The following is a 26,936-nucleotide window of genomic DNA, read 5'->3' as shown; positions in this document are numbered from 1 at the left end:
GAAAAATCACCTTACACCATCACTGCACATCTCCTGCCAAATGCAACTTTGTCAGGTCATAGCACATAAGAAGCAGTGAGGTTACAAAAACAGTAGGAAAAACATAATTTTATAACTTCCCTGCACATATATTGTACACTCTGAATGAATTCTTGTTATCCTGACAAATGCAAGTCATACATGACATAACTCATAACATCAGGGCAGGCGATGTAAAACCTATGAAAATACCAGTTGTCACCAAAACATCAGCGCACACATGCAGCAGGTGGTGAGTAAAAAATACTATCACCAAAACAAATAGGAGGCAGCTCACCTGCACTTCTACTACACGTTACAACAACTCCATCACTGCCCATATGGCATTCTGCTAGTTGTCCTGGCGCTGCAAAAGCATAACGGTACCACGGGGACCCCCCGGTAGGCCAACTGCCTCCCTGTGACTTTTGAAACCGGTGCTCCAGTGAGGCATTAGTCTTTGGTTTGTGGGAGTGTACCCCACCCGTGGCCAAGTCTCCTCGGGTGCCTCCACTGAGGATTTGCCCGAAATGCCACAACTCGGGGGTAGCAGTCCCGCATGCAGGGACATCTTAAGGATTTTGGGGGCCCTGGGCCAAACATATTTTGGGGGCCCCTGTTCAGAACAGCTTTGAATTTATGATCCAATTTGAGCCCCTGTTTATCACACAGTTTCCGCTTCCTCAGCGGCGTTAGCGATCCTGTTTGCATCATAGGCACTAGCCTATATATTCCCGATCTAAATGGACGCGTGCAGCTGACAGCGGTAGGAATTAGTGTTTCCTGCCCTGCTCGTAGTTTTTTTTTATACTTTTTAAAATGTATATGTCTGGCTGAATTACTCTGTGCTTTTTAACAATTTCTCCTACCTACGAGCAATTGCACTTTACTTGATTCTGCTTGCCTACACCTCCTCAGCTGCTTCGATTCACATCTCGCTTTTCCTCCAGTCCTGGTCCGCCACGGCTGATACGTCGATTGTGCGGAGGAGGGCTGTGGCTACTATACGGCTCCTCACTTCCACCCACGTAGTTTCCACTTCCTCAGCTGCGCTAGCGATCCAGTTTGCATCATAGGCATTAGTCTATATATTCCTGATACAAAAGGATGCGCGCAGTGGGCGCGCCTCCGGCGCGTTGAAGGCGCACCAAAGGCAAGCCCATCTGTGCCCGGAGGCTTCTGGCGCCGGTCATGCTGCCCAGTTCCCCTCCGGTGAGTTTCTTCCACTATATTACAATAGGGAAACACTGCTTAGCCTTAGGCGGCTACCATTATGTCAGTGTACAGCGGCTGATCCGAGCTTGGAGGTAGACTTTCAATGCAATAAGTGCAACTGGTCTCTCCTCCATCCCAGGAAACCCACACCCAAGATCCTCCCATGCAACAATAAGTGTAAAAACAATAAGAAAACAAAGGACTTAAAGGCCACCCTTTTAAATTGTCGCTCTATGCAAAAGCATGAACCACACATTTATGGTCTACTTTTAGACGAACAGCCTGATCTTTTATTTCTCACTGAGACCTGGCTGTCTGAAGCCTCCAACCCTACTATCACCTCGGCCATAGCTACGGGTTATAAAATCCTTAGGAGGGACCGACCGAGTGGGAAGAGGGCGGTGTCGCCATAATTTACAATCAATTACTAGACTGCTCTCCCATCCCAATGGAAAACATTGAGGGCGCAGAGTGCTTAGACTTCAACTGTACCTTCTTCCCCCATCATAGCATAGCTGATTTTCTAATTTACAGACCACCCAGTGCAATTGGAAATGTTATTACTATGCTTAATACAGCCACCACCTCCCTGGCCTTTAAATACAACTGCCTTATTCTGGAATATTTCAATATACATATGGACAATGGAAAAGACCCTCAACCAATTTCCTTGTTGGAGACGCTGCAGGTCTGCAACACGTTTCCATCTATTTCTTCGGCCACCCATGAGAAGGGCCATACCCTAGCCAAATCTTCCACAACTTTGACATATCAGTAAACCTACCTCTTCCCATTATCTGGTCTCACCACCTCCTATTAAAATTCGTCATTCCCAACTCTGCCACAGCCCCTCGGGCTAACACAGGGAAGAGGGTCCCTAATTACAGGACGTTCCATAAAATATCCATCCCGATGTTAGCAGATGCCCTCGGTCGTTCCTCACTGGAGCTGTCTGGCTGCCCCGACTCGGATGCCCTCTCAATAGATTCATTTCTCCGAACTAACATTGATGCACCTGTACCGGTTGTTTCCTGCTCCTTAAGGAGTTCGCCCCCACCAGCTCCATGGTTTAATGATTCCCTCAGATCTAGCAAAAGAAATTGTAGAAACATGGAACGTAAATGGCGTAAATCCTATCTACCTGTGGACAGGAAGGTGTATAAAGACCACTTAAAAGCTCATTAGATTCTCGTGAAGACAGCCAAGAAAAACTTCTTTCAAACCAAGATAGAAAATGCCCAAAATAGGAGTAAGGTAATCTTTAGCATAGTTAAATCCTTTAACGCCCCGAAAGCTGGCACAAAGGAAGGGCCATGCACGCAATAATGGTCTAAGCAAATAGCTCAATTCTTCCACAAAAAGATCCCTGTGATCGAACAAGCCTTCACTAACATCTCAGTGGAAGAACTGACCTTCTACCTTAGTTCTAATAGCAAATTTCACCTCTTGGATCCTCCATCTTTACTAGCTTTCCCTGAGTTTCAGCTTGAAGAGTTACTGACCCTTCTCCAAAGCATTAGGTCTGGCTCTCCTACCGACCCATATCCAGCGAATATCCTGAACCTATTAGCTATCACCATAAACCCCACTGTAAACCAGCTCTTTAATGCTTCTCTCTCCTCAGGCAACACGCCGAAATTATGGAAGAATGCTAAGATTCTTCCACTGATAAAAAAGACTAACGCCAAATCGACGGACCCTGCCAACTACAGGCCAATCTCCCTTCTTTTGGCCCTCTCCAAAGTATTAGAGAAGCATGTAAACAAGGCCCTCCAAAAACACATTGAAGATGGGAAGCTCCTTCATGTGTCCCATTCCGGTTTTAGGGCTAACTACAGTACGGAGTCCGCTCTGCTGGAATTGACTCAATATCTCAAGGGTAAGCTGGACCAGGGAGGCAAGGCTGTTTAGATACTGTTCGATCTGTCGGCGGCCTTCAATACGGTCCCAATTGAGAGGCTCCTGGAGAGACTTGCTAACATCCAGGAGCCATAACATGGATGTCATCCTTCTTGGTAAATGGATCTCAGGACATCTGGCTCTCCCTTTCTCATCCCCGGTTCCAGCCATGAATGTAGGTGTCCCTCAGGGCTCCATTCCTAGTCCTACCCTTTTTAATCTATATCTATCCCCCCTGGCATTTCTAGTAGAGGAAGAGGGCGCCAAAATTGTTTCCTATGCTGATGACACTCAGCTGATTTTTATGTGTGAAAAAGGAACCAACTTTGACGGGGCAGTGATTAGGTCTTGCCTCACAAAGGTTTTTAACTGGCTTAAGATCAATCAGCTGAAGTGCAATCCTGACAAAAGTGAAGTTGTTTTCTTTGGTAATCCAGAAACTTCTGACTGAAGCTCTTGGTGGCCAAAAGATGTGCCATCCCACCCGCGGAAACGGAGAAAGTCAAAAACTTAGGAATTGTCATAGAAAAGACAATCTCCATGCGCTTTCAAATCCAAATTCTAACTGGCGCTTTGTTTGGCATACTCCGGATGCTAAAAATATTCCTGCCACTGTTGCTGCTTGAGAGCAGAAAGATCGTGATGCAGGCTCTGGTGACATCAAAGCTTGACTATATCAACAGCTTGTACCTTGGTCTTCCCAAATCCCTTATTCAGCACCTACAAGTGGTACAAAACACGGCGGCCAGGGCCATCCTGAGACCTAAACCCAGATCTAGTATGACCCCTATTCTCAAGTCTCTACACTGGCTCCACATAAAAGAACTTATCGACTTCAAAGCGAGGACCATCTTCTTTAAAGCTTTCCACGGCTTAGGAGCTGTCTACCTAAATAAGCGCGTTAATCGCTATACAACAGCTAGACCCCTAAGATCTTCCAATGCCAACCTAGCCCTCGTGCCTAAAAAACGCTGTGCCCGCACTGGAGGCAGATCCCTCGGCTTTCTAGGCGCAAAATTGTGGAATATAGCCTCCCTGAGTCTCTGAGACTAACCACAGACCTACTCTCTTTCAGGAAGAACTTACAAACCTGGATTTTACTAACTGATGGGTCTTTTACGCACGTTTTTCTCCCGCTGTCACGCGCCAGGACACTCTAGTCTGAGTAGTTGCGCACTTTATTAAATACACTATTTCATTTCATTAGTTCCCTGACAGTGCAAAGGAACACTCGTTCAAATTCTAAGGGCCTTATTTATGAGGCCTTGCTTCACTTTTATGCCGCAAGTGCGTCACTTTTTGTGACGCACCGGCAGCGTAAAAAATATGCCATGTTGCTCTATATTTGCAAAGTGACGCATCTAGGCAGATGCATCACTTTGAAACTCCTGCACCACATTATACCTGCACCACGTATAATGTATGCAGGGTGGGTGTTGCCCCTCAAAAAGCATTGTAGAAGGGGCGCATTGAATACTATGAGAACTCAGTGCGCCACTTCTAGGACGCCATTGCCTCAATATCTTACACCTGCCTCACAGCAGGCGTAAGACTGATGCAGGCCCTTTCACATGGGGCTTGCCCCATGTGAAAGGAAACATTGCTGGAGTTGCGTCTATTTTCAGACACACCCCAGCAATGCATCACTTTTGCGCCTACAGATGCGTCCGAAATACTGACATATCTGTAACATGATGCGACATGATGCGTCATACAGTAAATATGACGCATTGATCATGTCGCAAGGAGGGCGCACTAAGAAGTGACTCATCCCTGTTTTCACACAGCCATGCATCACTTCTCATAAATAGGGCCCTAAATGTGTTTACATCTAATATTCAGGGATAGTTATGTGTGTTTTCAATATTGTAACACAGCAGCAGTTCAGCACTATTACTGCAAATAATCTTTGTAACGCCCTCCCATTTCTTATATGTAAGGCCTTGTTTTGATCTAAAAGAAACTTTTTTATGTATATTGCATGACACATAAACACACCATTTCTCTGCAAAATGGCTATACTAGACTCACAAATAAGGTACATAAAAAATAAATTAAAGGAAAACAGTATTTAAAACAATCTGTTTAAGAAATATTCAAGGTCATTAGGGCAAAACTCTGGAGATTGGAGCTGACTCTGTCAGGGGGCCCCCTGAAAGGCTGGGGCCCTGGGCCAGAGCCCACTTTGCCCATGCATTAAAACGTCTCTGCCCGCATGTGTGGGCCTCACCCACCCACCCATACACCAAAGGCCCCAAAAGCTGTAGTGGCCCGCTGGGCCATGTGATGCGGTCTGAGGCAGGGGCCCAAGTCTCTTGCACCAGCCCAGCAGACTTGCTTGTCCCCATCTGAGCTTCCATAACAGAGGGCTCCGGGACCACAAGATGCCCCATCACTGTCCCTCACGGGCGTCAGCCGAGGACGACAACTCTTCAGCGCGGGCTCTGCAAGGCTGCTCCTCCAGCACATGCTGTCCCCCACCAGCACGTTTAGCCGCGCTAAGGGGTTCTCTACTTCAAGCTGGCTGCTCCTTCACCCGCGGGCGAGTGCAATGGACCGCACTTCTCCCTTCGCAGTGACACGTCAGTAACCCCCCCCCCTTGTTGGAGATGTGGGGGAGGACTAGCACATGATCACTTTCTGGCAGTGGAAAACCCTGCCCGTCTGTTGGAGGCTCAGGACAGCAGAGCCTTGGTTCCGGTCCCAATACCCAGCGCCTGCCCAGGGTAGGTTTCCTGCCCACGGTACACACCGGGTACTTCCAGGAATTAGGTGCTCACCATGTGCTAGGTGCAGGGGGAGTCAACAGCGCTCTCCCTGCTGACATTAAAACCAGGGGCACACAATTGTGCCAGTCATGTGGTGCTCAGAGCCAGAAACGAACAAGCCTGCAGCTGAACAAAGAGCGCTCACCACATGCCAAGTTGCCAGAACACGCAGGGCAGGCCACCGTGCCCTGGGAGATCTCTGGGGGCCCGAGCAGGGAGCAGGTTCAGGCCAGCACACAGGCAAAGTCCAGATGGCAGTTCTCTGGCAGCACAGCAATCCTCTGGGGCAGCATAGAGAACCAGCAGCATCTGGTTACAAATCCACGCAGTCTACTTCATGCGGTCACAGCCCCTGTACTTAAAGTCAGAAAGTCTTTGTTCCGAGGGGGGGGCAGTTCAAACACTGTTTAGAAATGCACAACACCCCCATTCACATTCCAAGCCCTGGCTCCAGACACATCACAGGGGGTGGAGACAGCATTGTAAAAGGCAGGCACAGCCCTGTTCAGGTGCAGCTCCTCCCACCACTCCAAATGCAGACCAGACCTTTTCAGGTGCAAAGGGAAACTCCTCCTGCTACTCTAAATGCTGTCAAGGTCTATTCAGGCTAGCTGGACTGCCTGGAGTGAATGTGCATCCCCTCTCTCTCTCTCTCTCTCTCTCTGTCAGCCAAAACCAGATGGGGAATACACATTCAGGCAGGGCACAGAGACTCATAGCCACACAGGAATGCCCACTTGTAAAAAGTGGCATTTCTAAAATAGTAATGACACATTTGCTTTCACCATTAAGCAGGATTTATCACTACTATTTCAAACATACCAAACATGGTCATTCAACCCCTCATGTCAGAAATTACCTCTGAAGCACATATCACGGAATCCCCAATGCAAACCTATGAGAGGGCAGCCTCACAGCAGTGAGAAACCAAATAGGCTGTTTGTCACTACCAGGACATGCCACAAGCATATGTCCTACCTTTTACCTACACAGCACCCTGCCCATAGGTCTAGCTAGGGCCTACCTTAGAGGTGACTTATGTGTAGTAAAAGTGAAGTGTCAGACGTGGCAACCACTTTACATGCCACGTCACTGCGGCAGTAAACTGCGCTCGCAGGTTTAAAAGGCTACTTTGGTGGGTGGTGCAAGCTGCGCTGCAGGCCCACTAGTAGCATTTAATTTATAGGCCCTGGGTATATGGTCTACCACTATACAAGGGACAAATATGCCAAACAGGCGTAGACCAATCTTACCAAGTCTACAAGAGAGAGCAGATGCACTTTAGCACGGATCAGCAGTGGTAAAGTACCCAGAGTCCTAAAACTAACAAAAACGGGTCGGAAAAAATACAGGAGGAAGGCAAAAAATTCTGGGATGACCCTGCCAAAAGAGATAAGTCCAACACTTGTGTATCTAATGCAGTGTCTTTCAGATATGTTAGGTATTTTTAGGGGAGTTTATATCCTCTGAGTAGGTGCTAATATCTAGTGCTAAATTGAAGTCAGGGTTATCCACTGTGCTAAACTTGTGAAGGTGAATCAAAAACATCTGAGAAATTTGATCATGGAAAGAATAAAGGTGTTCAGCAAAGGAGAATGAACATTTGAGTGAGTGAACTAAAGACAAAGACACTGGCAGACCAAATGAGCCTGAGCCAGAGGACAGATTGCTCATTAGAACTCTACAGTATCTTTTCATAGCTATAGTATCAGTATGGAAAATTATGTAATATTCAACTTTGTAACATATCCAACTCTGGTGGAAGGACTTTCCAAGTCAAAGTAACGTTTTGCCATTTGAGTGCTCTATTTCCTTTGATAACAAGGACTTATTATGTTATTTATTGAAATATGTTACCCTCTTGTGGCCCTTTCTAGGTCTCGCCTGACCCAGCGCATGCGCTGGTCTGGCGAGACTTATTGAGAGGGCTCCACAAAGTGCTACCAGGCCAGCCTGGAGCTACAGTTTACCGCGATTACTTTCGCGGCCGCACGGCCGCTTTGATGTTTGATCGTGATCACTTTCGCGGCCACATGGCCGCTTTGCATAGCCAATAGGTCTCGCTTTTGGGACCTTATAAGTATTTAGTTACGCAACTGTTGCATGGCTAAACACTTATAAGGTCCCAAAGGCGAGACCTATTGGCTATGCCGATGCTTGTTAGTGGTGGCATGAGGCAGCTGCCTAAAATGTCCTTAATGTATCACCAACTCTAAACATGTTCATTTCTTGAAACTTTAATCTTGTCTGAACTATGAAAGCTGCTAAATCTTCTTGGCCCCAAATGCCATCATCCTAACTACTTATGATTGTCATTGTGTGTGATCCCTGCCAATGATGATTCCTGCCCCTATCCTAGTACAAGCACTTCTATAAATCTGACGGTGTCTGTCAGAATGACTGGTAAGAGCAGGCTTTTTTTCATCACCTTTCAAACTCTATGGGAAGTGCTACCCTTTAGCTTCAGAAAATCTGTTTCGGGCAAACTTTACTTCAAGTAAGTTTATACATGTCTAATTTTTTAGGCAACCTTTGCCAACCTTCGGCCCTGCTTTGAGGTTAAGATCTCTAAGTTTACCAGATGGATGCCAGTGGAATAGGGGAGGGACTTTTTCTAGATTGCTAAATTACCAAAACGTAAATCTGGCCCTGTTCATACTTTAGCAAATACTGTCAATGGAAGCCTGAATTGCTGGAGTGTTGTAACCAATTGTAAAGGTTGCTTGCTTTGTACAGTTTAAAATGGCAATTGTCATTGAGGAAAGTAACTGATTTCTATTGTACATAAATCTAGTTTTAGATTTTTTTCCCCGTAGATGACCAGGAACCACATTCTGAATCCTCGACCTATGGGGTAAACTGGAGCTGGTGCAGCAGAATTCCCACAAGGGTCATTCAAGTTCACCAGCACAGGCAGAGATTACAACGTGTCCACGGACAAGGAGTGGTCTGACTCCATTCAATGCAGAATTTCCTGATGTTGTCGATTCGGTAAAAGGCCATGGATAGCGGAAGTGACACCACACACGCTTTACATTCAATTAAATCACCTGGCTGGCCTTTTGTCCCATAGTTAGTGGTGCTGCCTCACAGGCTCACAGGCTTCTGTGTCTGCTACTGATGGACTTGGTGAAAGGAAAAGAGTGAAAACTACACCATGCAAACATGGCTATTGCCCCCTGGATGACCCCCAACCCCGGAGTAGGGAAGGCGTTGCCATGGCGAGATCAGTTGCTGCTCCCAGTTAGCACAAATCGATGCTCATGATATCCCCATTTAGAGTGCATGGGGGCCAGAGCCCCACCCCAACCCATCACTACAATCCACATAGAATGAAAGGGAGCACGTGCAGGGGCCAGAGCAAGGGCCAGTGTTTCTATAACGTGGCCCCATACACGCACGGAATAACCTCTGGAAGGCAGGGAATGAGAAAAAAACTACAATACTGAGTCTGTGTGTGGCCCGAGTAGGCGCTGTTCACTAGAGAAGCGTCTACAACCGCTGCTGCGTGCTGTATCCCTGAATAAACTCGTGTGTAGGTGTTTGCTGAGTGGACTCGTGGCACGCGCTCAACATCCAGGCTGAAGGGCTATGCGCGGAATGCAGTCAAGCGCGCCATTGTCTCCCTCTGAACACCGGCTTTGTTCGCTTGTTTTCGGAATTCCTCGTGGGAGGGAATGTGCAGTTTAATGGGTGGAAAAGAATGAAATCATGGATGGACCCGTTTAAAGGAGGAAATGGCTCGAAATGTACTACAGTTTTATATGAATGACTAACATGTTTTTATTGAGCTCTTTAAACAAAATAGAGGTTACGGGAAAGGGGCGGTCTTGAATTAGTCCAATCCCTTTCACGTTTCTTTTAATCTTTCCCCATCGTTCTAACGCTCTGTCAGAGCCCAGAGGTAATGGTCTGCCATGGCGATTGTCCGTGGCAGTGAAGTTCAGAAGTTGTAATTAAGCTATGGCTCTATTTGTCTCCGGTCCTTCCGCGTGAGTGTTAAGGTTTTTCACAGCGCGACCAAAACACAAATATTACATTTTTTCATCTACCATCTCTTGCTCTGTTAAGAATCTAAAAACGAGCTTGAACGACACAACTGAAAGAACCAAAGGTAAATTCTGTCCTGTGTTTGCTAATCAGAACACAATGTAAATGTTGGTCATGTAGGCTGTGGTAACCCGGTGACCCTTCACCCTCGTCTTTTTCTTAAGTCCCCTAAATCTGGAAGTGGGCTGACTGCAGGTTCATTGGTTGTTACCCAGGACTATTGCACCTGCATCATTTACTGGAAGAGGAAGGCGATGCCGGCTTTCCAGGAAGAAACTGCTTCTTTGATATTTTTTGCCCCTTGTTAGGACATCTTTTAATCTTTTTTTTTTTTTTTAAGATAGCCAAATGAAACAAATTCACTTTTGTATTGTATATAGATTTTTGTATATAAATATATATGGTAAGACATGTTCTCTGCTAACATGGTTTAGCTCCTGTCTTGTATCACTAACTGTCTTTGCCTCTTTTGTGATTTCTGCGTTGGGAGAAGAGGACATTTTATTGGTCCTTGCTGAAATTGAGGAGGGTAGGCATGGTTGGTTCTATCCTGTTTTAGGAGAGGCGGTTTCAAGATTGAGGTTTGGAGCAGTGCTTTAAAAGGGCCGGTACTGTTCAGTACTGAGTACCGGCACTTTTTTATTTTGAGAGGCAGAGTACCGGCACTTCTCAAGAGAAATATAATACTTTTAATTGGAGAGTACCGGCACTTCTCAGAAACAAGCAGGTACTCTGCTACAGAGTACCTTCACTTATAATTTTCCATTTCAAGCACTGGTTTGAAGACTGGTGGATCCACATTTTGATTGTGTTTGAATGTAGGGAAAATGATTTGTAGATTGTGGTCTGATCTCATGGCCGGTATGGGACACACAAGTCTTGTAGAGTAAAAGAGAAGCAGTGTTAGGTAGGGCTTTATATTAAAAAGATCCTGATTATGAAACTGAATACTTATCTGAGCTAGACTGGAGGGCACCAGTTCCTTTTTGTTCTGTTGTTGTGGCAATGATTTGAGCTGCATGACAAAGGTTGTTCCTACCAGCATGTGTAAACAGACTAGGTTTGGTCCTGGAAAGGTTCATTACTTTACTTGTGTGCTACACCAAGGACTATTTAGAGCACATAAACCTGAATTGTCTCCAGTCTCTTGAATAGTATTAAATAACCTATTGGCACTCGTTATATGCACCTCAGGAGGAAGCAGGACTGTCTCGGGTAATGTGGTGTTTAACTCTGTAATCTACAGGTGCCTTATTCAGCATTTAATCTAGTGAGCTTTCTGTCTGGCCCTACCTGGATGATGACCTTCATTACATGCAGGTCAGGGAAGATATGCCAGAGGACTGTCCTGCAGAAGAAGTCTTCAGTATTGATCTAGTGTTGCTTGCCAAGTTCCTTGAGATGTACATATGTATATGTAACTTTGCATAGCAGTCCATTAAAAAAGATTTGGAACTAGAAATACATTCTGTATGTTGCTGCTTCTTATTATTCCGGATTCTCTAACTGCCATATTTAAGCGTCTGAACTCATTGAATTATTATTTAATTGTGACTATTTACTGGCATTGCTACCAACTATTTGATTATTTTTTAAATGTTGGTTATTTAGATAGTCTTGCCTTTTCTTTCACTTTCCAACAATCGTTTGTCCTCATTGCTATGTTAAATTTATTTCAGAAGCCCGGCATGGTTAACAGTCAGAGAGTGGAGGATTCAACACATGGCCCGCTTCCGCAGGGCTGGCAATCCTATATGTCACACCAGGGCCGAAGATACTACGTCAACACTCTTACCAATGGTAGGTGATCTTTAATTAATTTCAAAAAGGCACTGAGTGGAATGGAAAGAAAGGAGTAGGGTCAAATCAGATTTTTCAATCAAATTAAATAACGTGCTGGTGTTGACATTCGTATGGAGTGCTATTTGTGTTTAACATGAGCCTGTATTTATGTGTATGGCATGGCATTTGATAGCCACTTCAAGTGGTGAATGTAGATTACACAACATCTTACACAATCCTAACAAATACTTCTTTTTTTAGTTACAAATCCATCCTTACATGATAGTCTAGAAAAAACGTATGGTTTGCAATTAAACTAAAGGCATATTTATGTTTGCCCCTCCCCCAAAAAAACATTTTCAATTGAAATCCGTGTGTATTGCATAACATTCTAAGACATTAACTAACATTTTGGAAACAGATTTAAAACAAATGTTCGTATATCAAATAAAACACTAAAAATGCTCAATTTGGGGCATTAGAATCTTATATATTAAATGGTTCTTTGTCAATCTCAGTAGTTACCCTTGATGAATAGTGACCTTCCTGCCTGCCTGCACGGTGACTATCTTACAATTTCCTCTCTGGCATAATACATGATGGCCACCCTTCTATGCAAAAGTAAACAAACTTGCGAAAACCATACCTCTTTAGCAATCATTACATTTTGCCTGCCCCAATAAGCACTTTTAACTTAAAAATTGTAAATTCAGCTTTTCTGTATTCTTGGGTTTCCATCCAAGGGAATAGGCTTTCATCTTTCTTTCCTCAAAAGTTTTTCTTTTGTACCCACACCTCTAAACCACACATGGTACCGCCAATCTATCTCTTTCATCTGAACTTATGAAATGGCAACCTCGTTTTAAAACGATCTTTGGTGTAACCACAAGGGTAAATGGCATCACCTTTCCACCAGGAACATGGGAGAGAGGCTATTGGTTTACAAAACAATGTCCTGGGGGACACAGGGTTGTAACTTACTTTTTGCCTGGTCAGTTACTTTTGGCGTTGTAAACATTTTACCACATCATCATGTCCTTGTATATCAGTAGTAACAAACCTAGTTAATGGTCTTCCAGCATAGCACTATCTGTTGTTTTTTGGATATCAATTTATAAATTTCTCTGTAAATCCTTCTTCAGTGGATTTGTGTACATCAACTTTAATGTGCACCTACTATTATCATTACTATACCTCATATTTCTTTAATATCTCGCACAAGCCCAGTGCGAGCTTGTGTGCAATTGTCCAGAATACGTGGCAATCAAAGGCTTTTTCCTCTACTGTTGACTTCACTCTGATATGTTATTCAATAATATACTAAACTAATTTACTCAGCACTTATCAGAGTGATGACCATAGAACAGAATTTAGTTTTTGTCTCTTTCAGATGTTTTGGACAAAACAGGCTATTGTGTTTAGTTGAAGAGAATAGATTCCTATGGAAAGAATGTAGATTTCAAATGTTTATTTTATATTTGTGATTGTTGCTAAGGGTATATTTTGTTTGTATTAAGTACATATATAAATCATTTAATAGTCTAATTAACTGAACTGGTATTTCTGGAATAAACTGAGACGGAGATGAATGCCCAAGTACCGAAGTTTAAACTCTTCAAGTTGCTTAACAGCAGCAGAATGCAGGAGGTGACCTTAAAGGAGCAATGGTGACACTTATATAAAACTCAAAAGAGGAGTCCTCTAAATTTGTGATATTGAAACCCAAAGCCAAAAACAACCCTCAAAAAGGCGCAGAGCAGAATGTAACTGCTTTTATACCCACAGAGCCAATCATACAAAACTCACAGACATCACAAAAGTGTTTTCGAAAGATCAATCTGAATATAAAATTGAATATAAAGGCAGCACCAGGATTACCCTTTAATTATATGTAATGGCAATACAAATGGTCATATAGCTGCACTGGTGTGCTCTCCAAAACTATAATAATGTTGGAAGTAAGTGGGTAGAACTATCCAGAGGCGGAGGTGGTTGGAGGCTTACAAGGAAGAAGTGATGGAGTGTCAAAGTTAGAAAGTTTACAGAAAAAGTTATGGACTTGTCATAATTCTCCCCCTCTACAAAATATTTTATATACATTATGTGTATTAAAATCAAAACCATTGATGACCAAACTCAGTGGTGTAAGAAAGTCAAGTTTCATTTGATAGTGGCATTTAAAATGTTTGAAAAGTTGATTTTTGACCATTTATGGATTTTCAATGTGGCCATACTAGATAGGCCGAAATATCTAAAGTCCATTTGATTTTAGTTATACATTGAGTATATTTGGGATTACTATACACTAATAGCTTCTTTGACCAAACTAACAAGACACTTGGTAAAATATAAAAAAGGATATCAAGGGTTGCAGTGCATTACAAGTCGATAGCGAGTGCACGTAGTTCAACCTGAAGAGCCTATATGGAAACATGATCGAACTTCCTGATTTCACTCTTAAACATGTGTTGGTAATACACACCATTCAATGCCTTTCAAGGTACAATACTACTTTTGCCCATTCAAATAATCCTAAAATGATGTCTAGTTCCTTATATCAAAATTTGATAATTTAACAGGTACAAATCAAGTTAAATTAATCTAGATTTTCATATTCAAAAGGGTATTCTTAATTTAATTCTTCTCCTTTGCCACCAGTGTTTGACAACATATCCTGTGTCTTGCTAGATAAAAAAACAAAAAAAACAAGTTAGTTGGCTGGAGGGGTCTTAAACTTAATGATCATGTTACAACTATCGTGTGTTAATATTTTTGCTACTGATCGGGGCTAAATGAAACATGTAATGATAAAGCATCACCTGGAATTCAATTCTAACCACACACAAAATACACTGTTTTCTAAACTTCTTTTATTCTACTGCTGTTCCTGTGGGGCAGAACAAGAGATGTATTGTATTGTATTTCAGCGATGATGAAATATTTAATTACATTAATTTTATGACATTTTGGCATAGCTATAATGCACGTATATACCATTAATCCCTGCATGTATTTCAAGTGTTTAGTTAATGTGTTTTTCCCATCAATTGAATGTGGTGGAGGTGGGGGCTAAGTTTGTTGTTTGCATTTTACGCTTTGAATCAGCGGAAGTGTGTGGGGCATTCTGCTGATACACAAAACTGATTGAGCTTGATAAAATCCTAGTTGAAAACCTTTTCACTTTTTGAAGATACTTGGGAACAAACAAAATCGACTTATATTAATTAAATTCTGGCATATCGCAGTTTCTTATTCCCAGATGAAGAAATGTGCAGTGAGCTCAATAGTTGTAGCTCGAGTTATTTCAAGAAATAATGTTTCATAATATTTTTTTAAGGTAAAATTATAATCTTCCACAAGAATTCAGTATTATTAATCATTAAAAATTTCAGGACCAATGTGTTATCTGTGCAATTATGAACGAAAAATTACACAATTCTGTCTGTTTTAAGCATTTAGCATAGTCGCTTCATGCCACTAGAAGCACGTTTATGATGGCGTGAAAGATTTTGGAACGTCCTCAATAAAGATTTGGATTGGAAATGCTCATCTGTTTTCAAAGACATATGCCCAGTTAAGGTTTATAGTGTGGATCAATAGTCAGTTCCAAGTGAACAGATATGATAATGTATACTCAATATAGCTTAAGCATCTATGGGTTGTTTGTTGCTTTTGGGTGGATTCATATCAATTTATCTCTAAGTATACACATGGTAACATTGCCAGATTGTTATAAGCTTGTAAGATTGATGTCATGCATTGTATAGTATAATGGAATGTCAGGGGGCTATACTACAAGTTTTGGTGAGGGGTGTATAAATTCATTTAGTCTGGTTGCTTCACACACCTCTTGGCTAAGTAGGCCTCCCTACATGATAATATTTCGCTATCACATAAGCTTCAGGGAGCTTAGTTAAGTCACATTTGTGGAATTAATTTATCTATGTTCATTACACCTTCTGATAGAGTTAATACACACTAAGCCGAGTATTCTGTGATCACTCGTGGAATAATTCACAATTGTGTTTGGCAAAGTCAAAATGTGCCTGCATGTTTTATAGTTTTATTCTTAGAGTATTCACAACAATCCCCAGGAGTGTGTGTGGAAGTCTTCACAAATCCCAGATTTGTATCCATATTCTCGACTCCTTGTTCCTCATCCAAAGGAGTCCACTGTAAATATAAATTTGTAAGAGTAAATTTTCCAGATGTTCATCATCGTGTAGAGCTTATGTTTCTCTTCTTGATGTACCTGGAATACATTTCTTCAGCTGGAGAAACCCCATTTCCTACACGCTTATAAAGTTTAATTTGGGATGCAACATACCCTTTACAACTCCACCCACACACACACAACTATTCAGAAGTAGATTATTGTGCATTTTCAGAGTGGGATTTAATCATTACAAACACATGTTTAGTGCTCCAAGTGTTTTGAATGAATGGCCCTACTGATGCTTCTTTCACCATTGCTCTATACAACTCCGCAATCTTTACTGCAGACAGTCCAAAGTGTTACAAGCTGTAAATTGAATTTATGGTGAAAAAAAACAGTACACCTTAACACTTTCACTACTGAGTTGATATTTCTGACTAGAATCTTTTCGCACATCAGGATATGTAAAGATTTTTGTGAATTGGTCATAGTGGTTATTAGGGCTGATTCGCAGACTTATTTTAAAAGTCTGAAATCTGCACAGGATAGACTTAGGCAAATGGGTTGGATAGCTTTTCTACTTTTAGGGGAGTAACAGTACCCCAAAGATCATGAATGGAAATCATATGTCTGTGTTACAGATTTGCAAGTGTAGTCTTGCTATTTAAACATTAGTCAGAACACATTATCAACAATATTAGGCTGATTACCATATTAAACCAGATTAGTATTTTTCTTGTTGAAATTCCTTCCCACTACACTCAAGTGTATCGATTAGTTCATGAACCATTTCCACCTTATCCATATATTCACTACATGTTCTTTTGGGAATACATTTACTAGTAGAGTTAGGGTAGAAAGATCATTTTGATGGCTTGTGAATATCCATCCTAATACATGTGACTTTGTAGTTGGCATCCTTGCCCATTTGTTGTCAGCACCAATATTCCTATTCCTAGCCTTAAATATCAACAGTAGAAGATCCACTATACTAGAGGTAGGTTGATGTATATATTTGTTTTTTGTCAATTAAAACCATAAACTTAGCTAATAGTACTGAATAAACATTACAAGCATAAGACATTAGAAAAGAGAATCATTATAAAATCACATTAAGGCAAGATCATAAGGCCCACTCCCCTTAACTATAAAATGTCATTGTTGTGAAGCCTAGGTACTTACTTTTTATAAAGTGCTCAGGTGCATTCCTTCTCAGGGTTTAACAGTCATCACCCCAGGGTCATGACACAAAAAGTATTTGGGGTGCTTGGAGGGTTTGTGACAAAGTTGCACCAACAGAATGACGCCCAGGTACAAGAAATCATACAAAAACTTGTGATACTAGGCGGTGACAGGGATACGTAATAAAAATGGCAAGTAGTTAACATTTAGCACCAAAATGTTTAAAAAAGAGATTGTAACAGAACTGCTGGCAGTTGTGCTGTTGTCATGGTGCATGAAGAGATTTTGGCACAATTTAGACCCACTGAGCGGGATCAACGTTCAAAACATCCTATAGCACTTAAAATACTAGTGAGTGGATACTTAAAGTAGCACCAGGCATTTAAGAAGTTCGTTACAGGGACTTTTAGGAAATGTGTCATTTCACGAATAACTAGGCCCTGCCCCTATGTGCAAGGTATGCATAAAGTACAACGTAGCGAGTTCTAAAAAATACCAGAACCAACACTCAATATGGCATGGACTGCTTAGGGGTAATCAGGGGTAATCAGGAAGTGCATGATAAAAGGTTACAAAAAAGAGTTGCCATCAAATGATGAAAGTTTGGTAACAGGAACGTCTAGCAATTGGACCTTTACCCACTACGTAGTTGACTGAGCTGAGCCCCTGTATATGAAATTGCACATGATATACAACAGTACAAGAATCTCATCCTAATGGGGGCAACACTCCATGTGGTGGGATAGGGAGCCAGTGGGCCCATATTCCCCTTAGCAACCCGCCGTGTCATGAGTGATTTTCCTGGACTCCTAGGGTGCCCCTTCATGGTCAACAGTCTCAGCCCCCCGGGCATATGGGTTCTACATATCATGGTCCTTGAAGATCTCCAGAAATCACAATAATTAGATGTTAGGCATTGTGTTGCGTGGGTCCAATGACTCTGACTGCAGATCTGCATGTCCTGATCCCCAGTGCATCAAACTCCATCCTCAATAGGGATCTCTGCTGGTGGCCTAAACGTAGACAAATGCATAGGACATGCTGCAGCGTCTTGGTTGTCTGACTCAAATGGCATTTCATGTTCCCCCTTTGAGCTTCTTCCTGCCACTTTGGTATAAAATCTAGTGTGGGGTCTCTCCCAGCCTCAACGATAGAAGTTGCTGTTTGACCTTCAGAGAATAGGTGGCCTCCAGCAAAGGGAGATCCTTGAGATCATCATAGGATTTCAGCACCAGCCATCCATGAGACCACTTGGCCACTGCTCCTTTGACCTCCAGCCAGCTGTGCAGCTTGACACTTGTATGTAGCGCCTTATTGAATACTTGTGAGGATATATCTAGGTGCCATAGCTCGCTCAGCCCAAGATTTTCTGTGAAAACTCCAGCCTAATTTGGGCAGGGAATGCTGATTTTGGAAGCCGAAAAACTTGATTATGAGTACTTTTCACGATGTTATCCAATAGACTGGGATGTGTCCATCATTATTTTGCCTCCATATGAAAGGGTAGGTATTAATTTAGCCTTTATTTCTGCCGCCAATGGTTGTACAGTATGCCCCCGAAGGGATTTTGTTAACGTTAAGGAAGCAACCAGTTTATTGTACCACAGGTGCATCCATAAGTGCAAATGGCCAAAAATATGGAATCTGCAAAATAAACCCAGGGTAATTTGCTTGCAGCTCGCATTTTTCGGACACCTAAGTTAAATGTTGGTACCTGTGCAGAAATAGCTTAAAATAATGATGGGTAATTTGTTTTAACCTGTCTTCCCTTTCTGTACTAAAAATTCGCTAGGCACCTTACACACAACTTCACCTTATCAAAAGCTTAAAGGAACACATTCTGCTTCACGTTGTTCTGAAAAGGAGATAAGGGTGGGGAGGTGTCTAAAAAGCACTGGGATGAGGAAAACAAGGACTCCTATTAATGAAGGTTACCAGTAAGTAGTCTTTGTATTCCCTCCTCATCTGTCTTCGTCATCCCTTACTTCGTGAGGATGTAACAAAGGTTATTAATAAAAAACACCAAAACAACCAAAGTCAGCATGAAGCGACAAAACCAAAATATAAAAACTGTATTCATCTATTTATGAATCAATGATCTATCACAGAAAATACCTTGCCGTGAGCTTAAAGCATCGAAACGATAACAATTAACAAATGGATGTACAGCAGTCTTTCAAATGGCCCCACTTATCTCCTGGACTGGTATTCAATTTACTTGTGACCAGGGTGCCTCTACCCCACCAGTGGAACAGCCATGTATTGCTACTAAAGGTTTCTTACCTACTGCAATGTAAGCTTGACAAATGGCATATCCTATCCAAAGACTTAATGTATCTGTTGAAAGTTTTTATCTGTAGGATCACCAAATCACTATAATAAGGACTGAAGAATAAAAATGTTTCCAACGCTAAATAATGGATAACACTCTAGCAATGCCTAGAGAGTGAAGGGAGTCTTCCTACCTCTTCAGAGTGAAAACACGCAAAGTTATCTCTTGGAAACAGTGGAACTAAGGCCCAAGTCTTATAAATACCATGTTGGGGAAAACAACATAAATATGGAGATCAACTTACTAATGGACCTTATTTCACCTAACCTTTTGGCTGAAGTGGTGGCAATGCAGAAATCCACCATTACTGATGCAATAAGTTTAAAACAGGGGGACCTTGTACAGACATAGGTAAATTTAAAGAATGAATGGGAGTATGAATTATAGGCCTTTTTTATTCCGGAAGGTTTTAAGATAATTTTAGCCAAGGAAGCCCTAGATTCTCTCAAAACATCTGACAGCTGACTACTGAGGACTTCAGGTGGAAGACGCTAGACCTTTACTAAATCCATTCCTAAGAAAGTACAAGATTAAGAATAAATTATAGATTTGAGATTTCGTTTTCTTGATTTTTTTCCACCTTTTTTTTTTTTTTTTGGAATGTATTTATTTGCATTTTCTTAAGTACATTACAAAACCACATCAGATATTCAAAGCATCTAATTTCTGTTTTCTGTACAAGCAGAGCGGAATCCAGCAATATTGTCACATAAAGAATCAACAACATCCAATAGTTCCAGTCAACGAGATCCCCCTTCCCCCCACTCTCCCCCCTTGTGTCCCCCCTCCCTTCCAACCTACTGCCAGTCTTTTCCACCATTTGTAAGCAAGTGCAGTGATTTATATTGTGTGCAATGGTAGAATGTTTTTGGATTCCTCCATAGCTAACACTACTGCTCTAGAGCATCCCTACAATTGGAGATGCACCCTCACAACCTCTGGCCTATTAGGTGAAGGGGAGAGTTTGATGAGAAAGAGGAGAACATTGTGAAGGCTACATTGTTTGCAATTTTCATACATTATTAAAAATAATACTGAAATTTACCTTTGCACTAAAGAAGAAGTAAGCAGTTCCTGAAGGAGACAGTAACAGGGTGATGTGAGTAAAAATTAGGAGGAGAGGGACAAAATAAATAAGTAGAAAGTAAAGACAGGCAAAAAAAAATTCTTCCAAGTTTTATATCTATTTGATAACTTGTCACAAAGAGGTGGAACGCCTCCCATAGTGAGGATCAGGATGAGAAAGATGGGCGAAGAGATCTTGCTTGGCTTGTGATTGCAAACCACTTTTCCTGTGTAGGAAAGTTGATATTGCACTCGCAAATGGATATGCTCATAGAGTGGTGTCATGTGAGTTAATGTACCCCTCTGGGTGGTGAAGTGGGCATCCAATGTGGGGACACCTGGATGTTTTTGATTTTGTTCCACGAGTCGTGTCCAGACACTGCATCAGTCACAGATTTTGAGGTTCACTCAGTGTCTGACTGGCCAATAGGGCAGTCAGATAGTGCCTGATGGGCTGGTTTGACAGATCGGTGCATGGGCCAGGTTTTTTAGCAGTTTGTGGGCCAGTTTTATGGCCAGGTAAGCCATTCTTTACTGTTGCTTTCCCTGATATTACCAGAAGCATTGCCTGAAGCAAACACAAATGCATGCAGTCCCCAATACCTTGCGAAGTACCCGTATAGTGTGTCGTTACAACTTAAAAACTGCCCTGATTTGCAAATGTGGGCCACTTTTTTAGCTGTCTTGTTTGCTAATGGGAGCCACCACTTTTATTTCAATACCCGGGCCTCATTTTGTCCTAGTCCGTCCCAGGGTACACTCTTGGAAAACATGTAATATCCATGTTTGCATACAGGAATATGTACTTTAACATTTTTGTATGCAAAAAACGTCAGGAAGAACAATTTTTTTCTCGTTAAGAATTTTTGCCCCAGTAGAGAAAGCCTTTCTCCTACAGGTCACCCTGAAATGGAAGTTGCTTCTGCCCTTGACAGACGTCATTGAAGACTATATGCATGGCAAGGAGGGGTCAAAAATGGCCTTCCAGGGCATTTCCCACTGCCCACTCTCTAGAGGAGATTTGCTTACACACAATCTCAGCATGAATAAATATTTAAAGACTACGAAACTTACTTTTGTGAATTGGGAATGTGCTTGTGCATTCCTTAAAAACAACATTTGTGCTCACAGGTCAGATTTACATGCGCAAATAACCTTGTGAATTGATGATTGCGGGTCTCTGCAGGGTGTGATTGTGGGTTCTTCTAAAATAACTCAATAGTCGAGAGTGTTCCAATTTGGAAGAGCTTTCTGCCTTTTCTCTTGGCAGTATAATTCGCTGTTTTGCTGGAATCTTTCTGCTTTGTCTGAAGACACTCATTTCGTTTAGTAATCCACTGTTGTCATGTTAATAGAGAAGAGCGACTCCTGCCAGATTCTTTGCATGTTTGAGCTAAATCCTGATTATTTTTGTCCCACTGCACTTCTCCCAGACAGGCTGGAAGGAAGCTGCTGGAAGGAGCTCTCTTCTTCAACAGATCCCCGCTGCGTTTCAATAACTTTTGCCTCCGACTATTCAAACTGAAACCCAGAGGGCCCAAAGCAACAACATACTTAACAAACTTTGTCTTTGAATAATTACTGTACGTGGGAACAGATCCAGTCTACGCTAATTAACGCCGGGCAGTGGGAGACTCTACAGGGCTCATTCATTTAACTCTTTTTCTCACGGAAGTCATAGCCCTGCTTGCATTCGGTGGCATCTAAACTCGGAAACTGTGGCTACTGCATTCACAAAAAGTATGTCTGGCTGTTTAGTTTACACTTACAAAAAAACTCAAGTTAAGTTAACTAGAACCTAAGAAAAGTAAAAGCCCCATCAATATCAGTATTCAGCTGTTTCATTCTTCTAGTGACTTCTCTATTCGTGTTCTAACATAGAGTTAGAAATAAAGGTTATATCTGGTAAATGCCCAACGTTTAATTTCCTTTCTAATGCTGGGTTAATACACACACTTCAACATTATGCACATCCATACTGAAACTAACCCCCTAGATTTCAGAGAGAATCTTAAAACAAATCCTTACTGAAAAACATATGCAGACTTAAGTTAAACCAGGGAGAACTTTGGGGCGATCCAGTGTGCAGACTTGCAATACATCACCACTTTATTGGTTTATTCCTTTTGCATGGCTGTTCAGCCGCCATGTCATAATGCTGAACTGTTCAACATAACTGAAGATGGGGCGTGCGATGGATCTAATACTGTTAATTAAATCCAGATCACTTGTAACTTGATCATAACCAAATCCCGCCCTCTCCCTGCAAATAAGGAATAGCAATTAACAAAATGTAGATTCCCCCATATATACCCCCAAACTGCCTACCATGTGACCCTACATGCATTTCCTATTTTCATTTATATTCAGTTACTCAATGTTTTAATATTCATTTGATCATTTTTGTTGCATCATGGTCACGGTATAATGCATAGTTAAGCAGAAGCATCAAATCAGTGTACAATGTTGAAATATAAATTCTTGTCACTCCTTCTGATGGTGCCATGGGTGCTTCTAGAAGTAGTTTGACACCTTCTTGTAATGTGAGGCAGATGCAGTCACTTAAAGAGCATCACACAGAACTGTTAGCAGAAGAAGATGGTGTCTGGTCCCTCAATGTGCTGTTAGGGGGCAAGACTGTTTCGCTGTCCAGAGTTTTTGGGAAAGGCTTCATTAACCTGACCAAATTGAGAGATGTTTTTGAAGAACAACCCATGTTTCTTTCGTTTTATTTGGTCTGCCATATTTAAGCAGAAGCTGGTGATTGATGGTCAGGTTTCAATTTGGGATTATGGGTGTAGTTATTTGATTATTTTACCGTAGTTTAACAATGATAGGCGAATTCGACTTAATACTCCTTTTTCAGCAGCAGCATCTTGTCTCTTGTGGAAAGCATGAATTTACAGGTTTTACTATATGTAACAAAACTGGCTGGGAAAATAAAAAGTTGACATCAACCACAAACATATATTTTTGACTTTTCTAACAGGCACTTGCTCCACCCCAAATCCTAAAATTATTTAAAGAACTGTAATTGGAGTTGTTTCAGTGTACCACAACCTCCATCTTTCTATTACAAGAATGTGCCAAATCATTGAATGAAAATAGTTTTGAGGTGGTACATTAGCATATATGGACTTACTCTTGCCACATTCTTTATCTCTTGTGACTTCCCTGTAGTAAACTTACATTCTTTTAATCTTCCCATCATTGCAATCTCTCATTCATGCAGCTAATGAGGTGAAAAGGGATCGGAGAGTTTGAAGTCACAATGTACCTATAACATTTAACCAATATTTGCCTCAGACTTTGGAGTGATATCTGTATGTAATATTCATGACCAATAGTGTTAATTGATGACTTATTTTTTTCTCAATTCTCTTTTGTGCTCTGGCTGTGTTCACTCACCATAACTAGGGATTTCCTCCTGCATTATTGTATCCTGAATTTTGTTAAAACTGTGCCTTCTCCTTTTTGTCCCTTGATACCTTGCTTGCTAAGGTTTTAATTTGGACTTCCTCTTAAACATTTCAGTTCGACATTTCAATATATACTTTACCATCAGATACTCACAGAAGTAGTACCAATAGAGGTGAAAGATTTAGAGAGTGTTCAAATATATTAAAGTAGGGGTGTGTTATTTAATACATGTAGTATAAACTAAGTTAAATACTTGAGAAAGGCTTCTTCAGTGACTGTTGCCGAGTCACCAATTAAGAAATCTATAGTATTAAAATAATTACTGGGAGTTCATCAATTCTTTCTCTTTCTCATACAGTAGAGGTTGGCCAGTGTCCCTGAAGTGGTTCAGGCATATATGCATTTAGCATGGACACCAAGGCATTTATAGTTCTGAATTAGGTGCCAGTGGCCTAGCATTGGCCGAGTTAGAGGTCAGTTTTATAAAAGCAACCATGTCATCATAATCAAAGCATTTGTTGGAGGATTTCAGATTGTCTTTCGAAGAGTCTGAGAAGTTACTCATTCTGAAGGTGCAGCATGATATTGAAGGATTATTAAAAAATGTCAACTGGTCATTTAGGAAACCCCAGAATCAGTGCTTATTTTGAGCCGGGGGTTGCCGGGGTGGCCCATTGGCACTTGTTTTTGGGGACTGACACTATTTTATCTGCATTAGCCATTTGCCAAGAGCAAGACAGGTAAAACACATAAAGTGGAATGATGGCGCAAGAGAAATATGGAAAAAACTTAATGAAGAAAGAAAGCAGAAATCTTTTAGAGTGAGATAAAGAGGCAGTGAGTGTCTGGGACTGGCACTAGAAAAAAAGAAGCATGAAGTGGATGATTCAAGACAACAGAGTCGTGGTATTCTGCACACCAACATTTAATAGCACTGAATGCGGACTTCTGAGCAGAGCTTTGGGCACCGCCCAGAAGCATAAATGCAGGTTCAGCTGACCTTTAGAAATATGCCAACAGTGGAAGGGATTCAGCCCAGCTGCAGATCACAGCAGAAAGTTGATAGGGTAAATTTTCAAAATAGATCACATGATGTTCTAGTTAGTTATGAAGAGAATAATAAAAATATTTAAAAGTAGTTATGAAAGGAGTAAAAGCTCATAACTATTGTGCATCTAAAAATAGAGGAGGTTAAAGTTATGGTTACCTTTCAATCAGTTTAACGTTTCTGTATCAAAGGGAAACGACCTCCTGGGCAGAGAGAGGGAGTTTGCAGCAGCCCATCTCCTGAATGGTTGACAGGATTTACAGAAGAGTTACCAGGCCAGGCAAGTGAGAAAAAAGAGCCATTGAAAGAGTCTGGGGTGTGCATGAGTGTGCCTTTCTGCAAAGAACGTGACTCCCCCTCCCACCGCTCCTACAAGTGAAAATCTGGGACTGGGATCCCTCCCTTGGGGTGTGAGAATCCAGGCTTTCCGGCTTACCTGAGCGTCAGTTCATCAGTTCGTCCACTGCAGCAGCAGGAAAGTGGGAGCGGGAGTAAGAAGTGAGAAGCGAGCGGCGGCAAGCTGCAGGAGGGAGCACCGTATCAAGCCAAGTGAGCAGCGAGCTGTGAGCAGGTACCGGAGCTGCGGGTGGGGGCCGCTGAGCAGTAGCTGTGAGGGTGCTTGGCCGGCTTTCGTCGCAGCTCCAAGGTCCTTTTGGCGGTTTCTGACTGCGGGAATGACTGAGGAAGCATCGATGCCCTTGCATCATTGGCCCGGTGCTGTCCCTCCGCTCCTCCTACCTCCCGCCTGCCCAGGCAGCTGCTCAACCAGCCTCAACTTCTGCCTCTACCATAACCCGTACTTGCCGGTTCTCCACCGGTTCTCCACCCAGATTGTAATGAGAGCAGTGGCGGGCTGGACTGTCGAACAGCCGCACTGGGGGTGCTCCGTCTGGAACCTAGCTGCAAACTTGCTACAACTGCTGAGGCAGAGGGATGAAGCCTCGCCGCTCTACCGTCTCGAGAGGATTATAGGATTGAGCCAGCACAGCCCCCTCTGGAATGTTGCAGGGGGCAGCTTGGTGGTGGTGCTTGGTGGCTCCTCCCCCAGAACCCACAGACCCCTGCGCGCCTACGATTCAACAATTAAATTCCCCACAATAAAATCTTAACCCTCTTGCTCCTTTTATACACAAGTCACTTGAGAACTCGACTCTAGCCTCTGGCTGGTATAACTCTATCAAGGCGTGCCTCGAGTATACATAGAAAAATTCAGTCTTGCTAGTTGGTCACAAACGTGGGCAGAGGGTCATGAGGTCGGGCTGAGTGACAAAAGCCCCAACGAAATCAAAACCACAACCAAAATCACAACCCAAAGTACCAAAACGGAAGAGCAAGACTAGGGATGGGCCTAGAGACACTAGTCCAATTGACTTTGGCCCAGGTAGCCACAAGAAGAAACGCGAAAAACTTGACGAGACAAAAGACAAACCGATACACAATACGACCTCCAACCCCTTCAACAGATTGTTGTATAATGTGATAAATAACGACAACTTATCAGGCCAGGAAGGAAGCAAATTTTAAACTACACCTGCAATTGCAACTGTAATGGAAAATGAAAAGGAAATTGTAGCCAACATAAGGCGGGGCCCAGAGGATCAGGTCTTAATTGGAATAGAAGGGCTACCATCAAGGAGAGACCCTTGCTCCTTCCAGCCTACGATAGACACAACATTTTCCTTCCTGAAAGATCCCGGCACAGCAATTTTTTCTAAAAGTGGCGCCATTGAAGGGCTGCAAACCCCTCTCTTACTTTCGCCACCAGGCAGCCTTGTTCAAACACTTCAATCTACGAAAAAGCAAACCATTGCATTAATTCACTCCAAGGACAGATATCAAGATGGAGTCAATGGGAACTCACCATCAGGCTGTCCTGATCAAACTTCACTATCTGCGATAAAGCAAACCGTAGCCCTAACTCATTCCAACATTGGATTCCGAGATCAAATCGCTGTGAAAATCAGAGCCGCTCCTTCAGCAAACCCATGAAGTAACACAATC

General features: G+C 42.3%; 1 protein-coding gene across 2 annotated transcripts in view; it reads left to right on the top strand.

Moving 5' to 3' along the window:
* The window catches only part of GAS7 (growth arrest specific 7), a 1,339,070-nt gene that overhangs the window by 575,108 nt on the left and 737,026 nt on the right, over positions 1-26,936 (top strand). For both annotated transcript variants that reach the window (XM_085616727.1, XM_085616728.1), the window contains exon 2: positions 11,630-11,750. In XM_085616727.1, the coding sequence (XP_085472853.1) occupies positions 11,630-11,750 (121 nt within the window). The remainder of the gene's footprint in view (positions 1-11,629; positions 11,751-26,936) is intronic.

This window comes from Triturus cristatus, chromosome 7 (genome assembly GCF_964204655.1).
Source record: "Triturus cristatus chromosome 7, aTriCri1.1, whole genome shotgun sequence".
In the NCBI taxonomy this organism is placed as follows: domain Eukaryota; kingdom Metazoa; phylum Chordata; class Amphibia; order Caudata; family Salamandridae; genus Triturus; species Triturus cristatus.
This window is presented reverse-complemented; position numbering and strand designations above follow the sequence as displayed.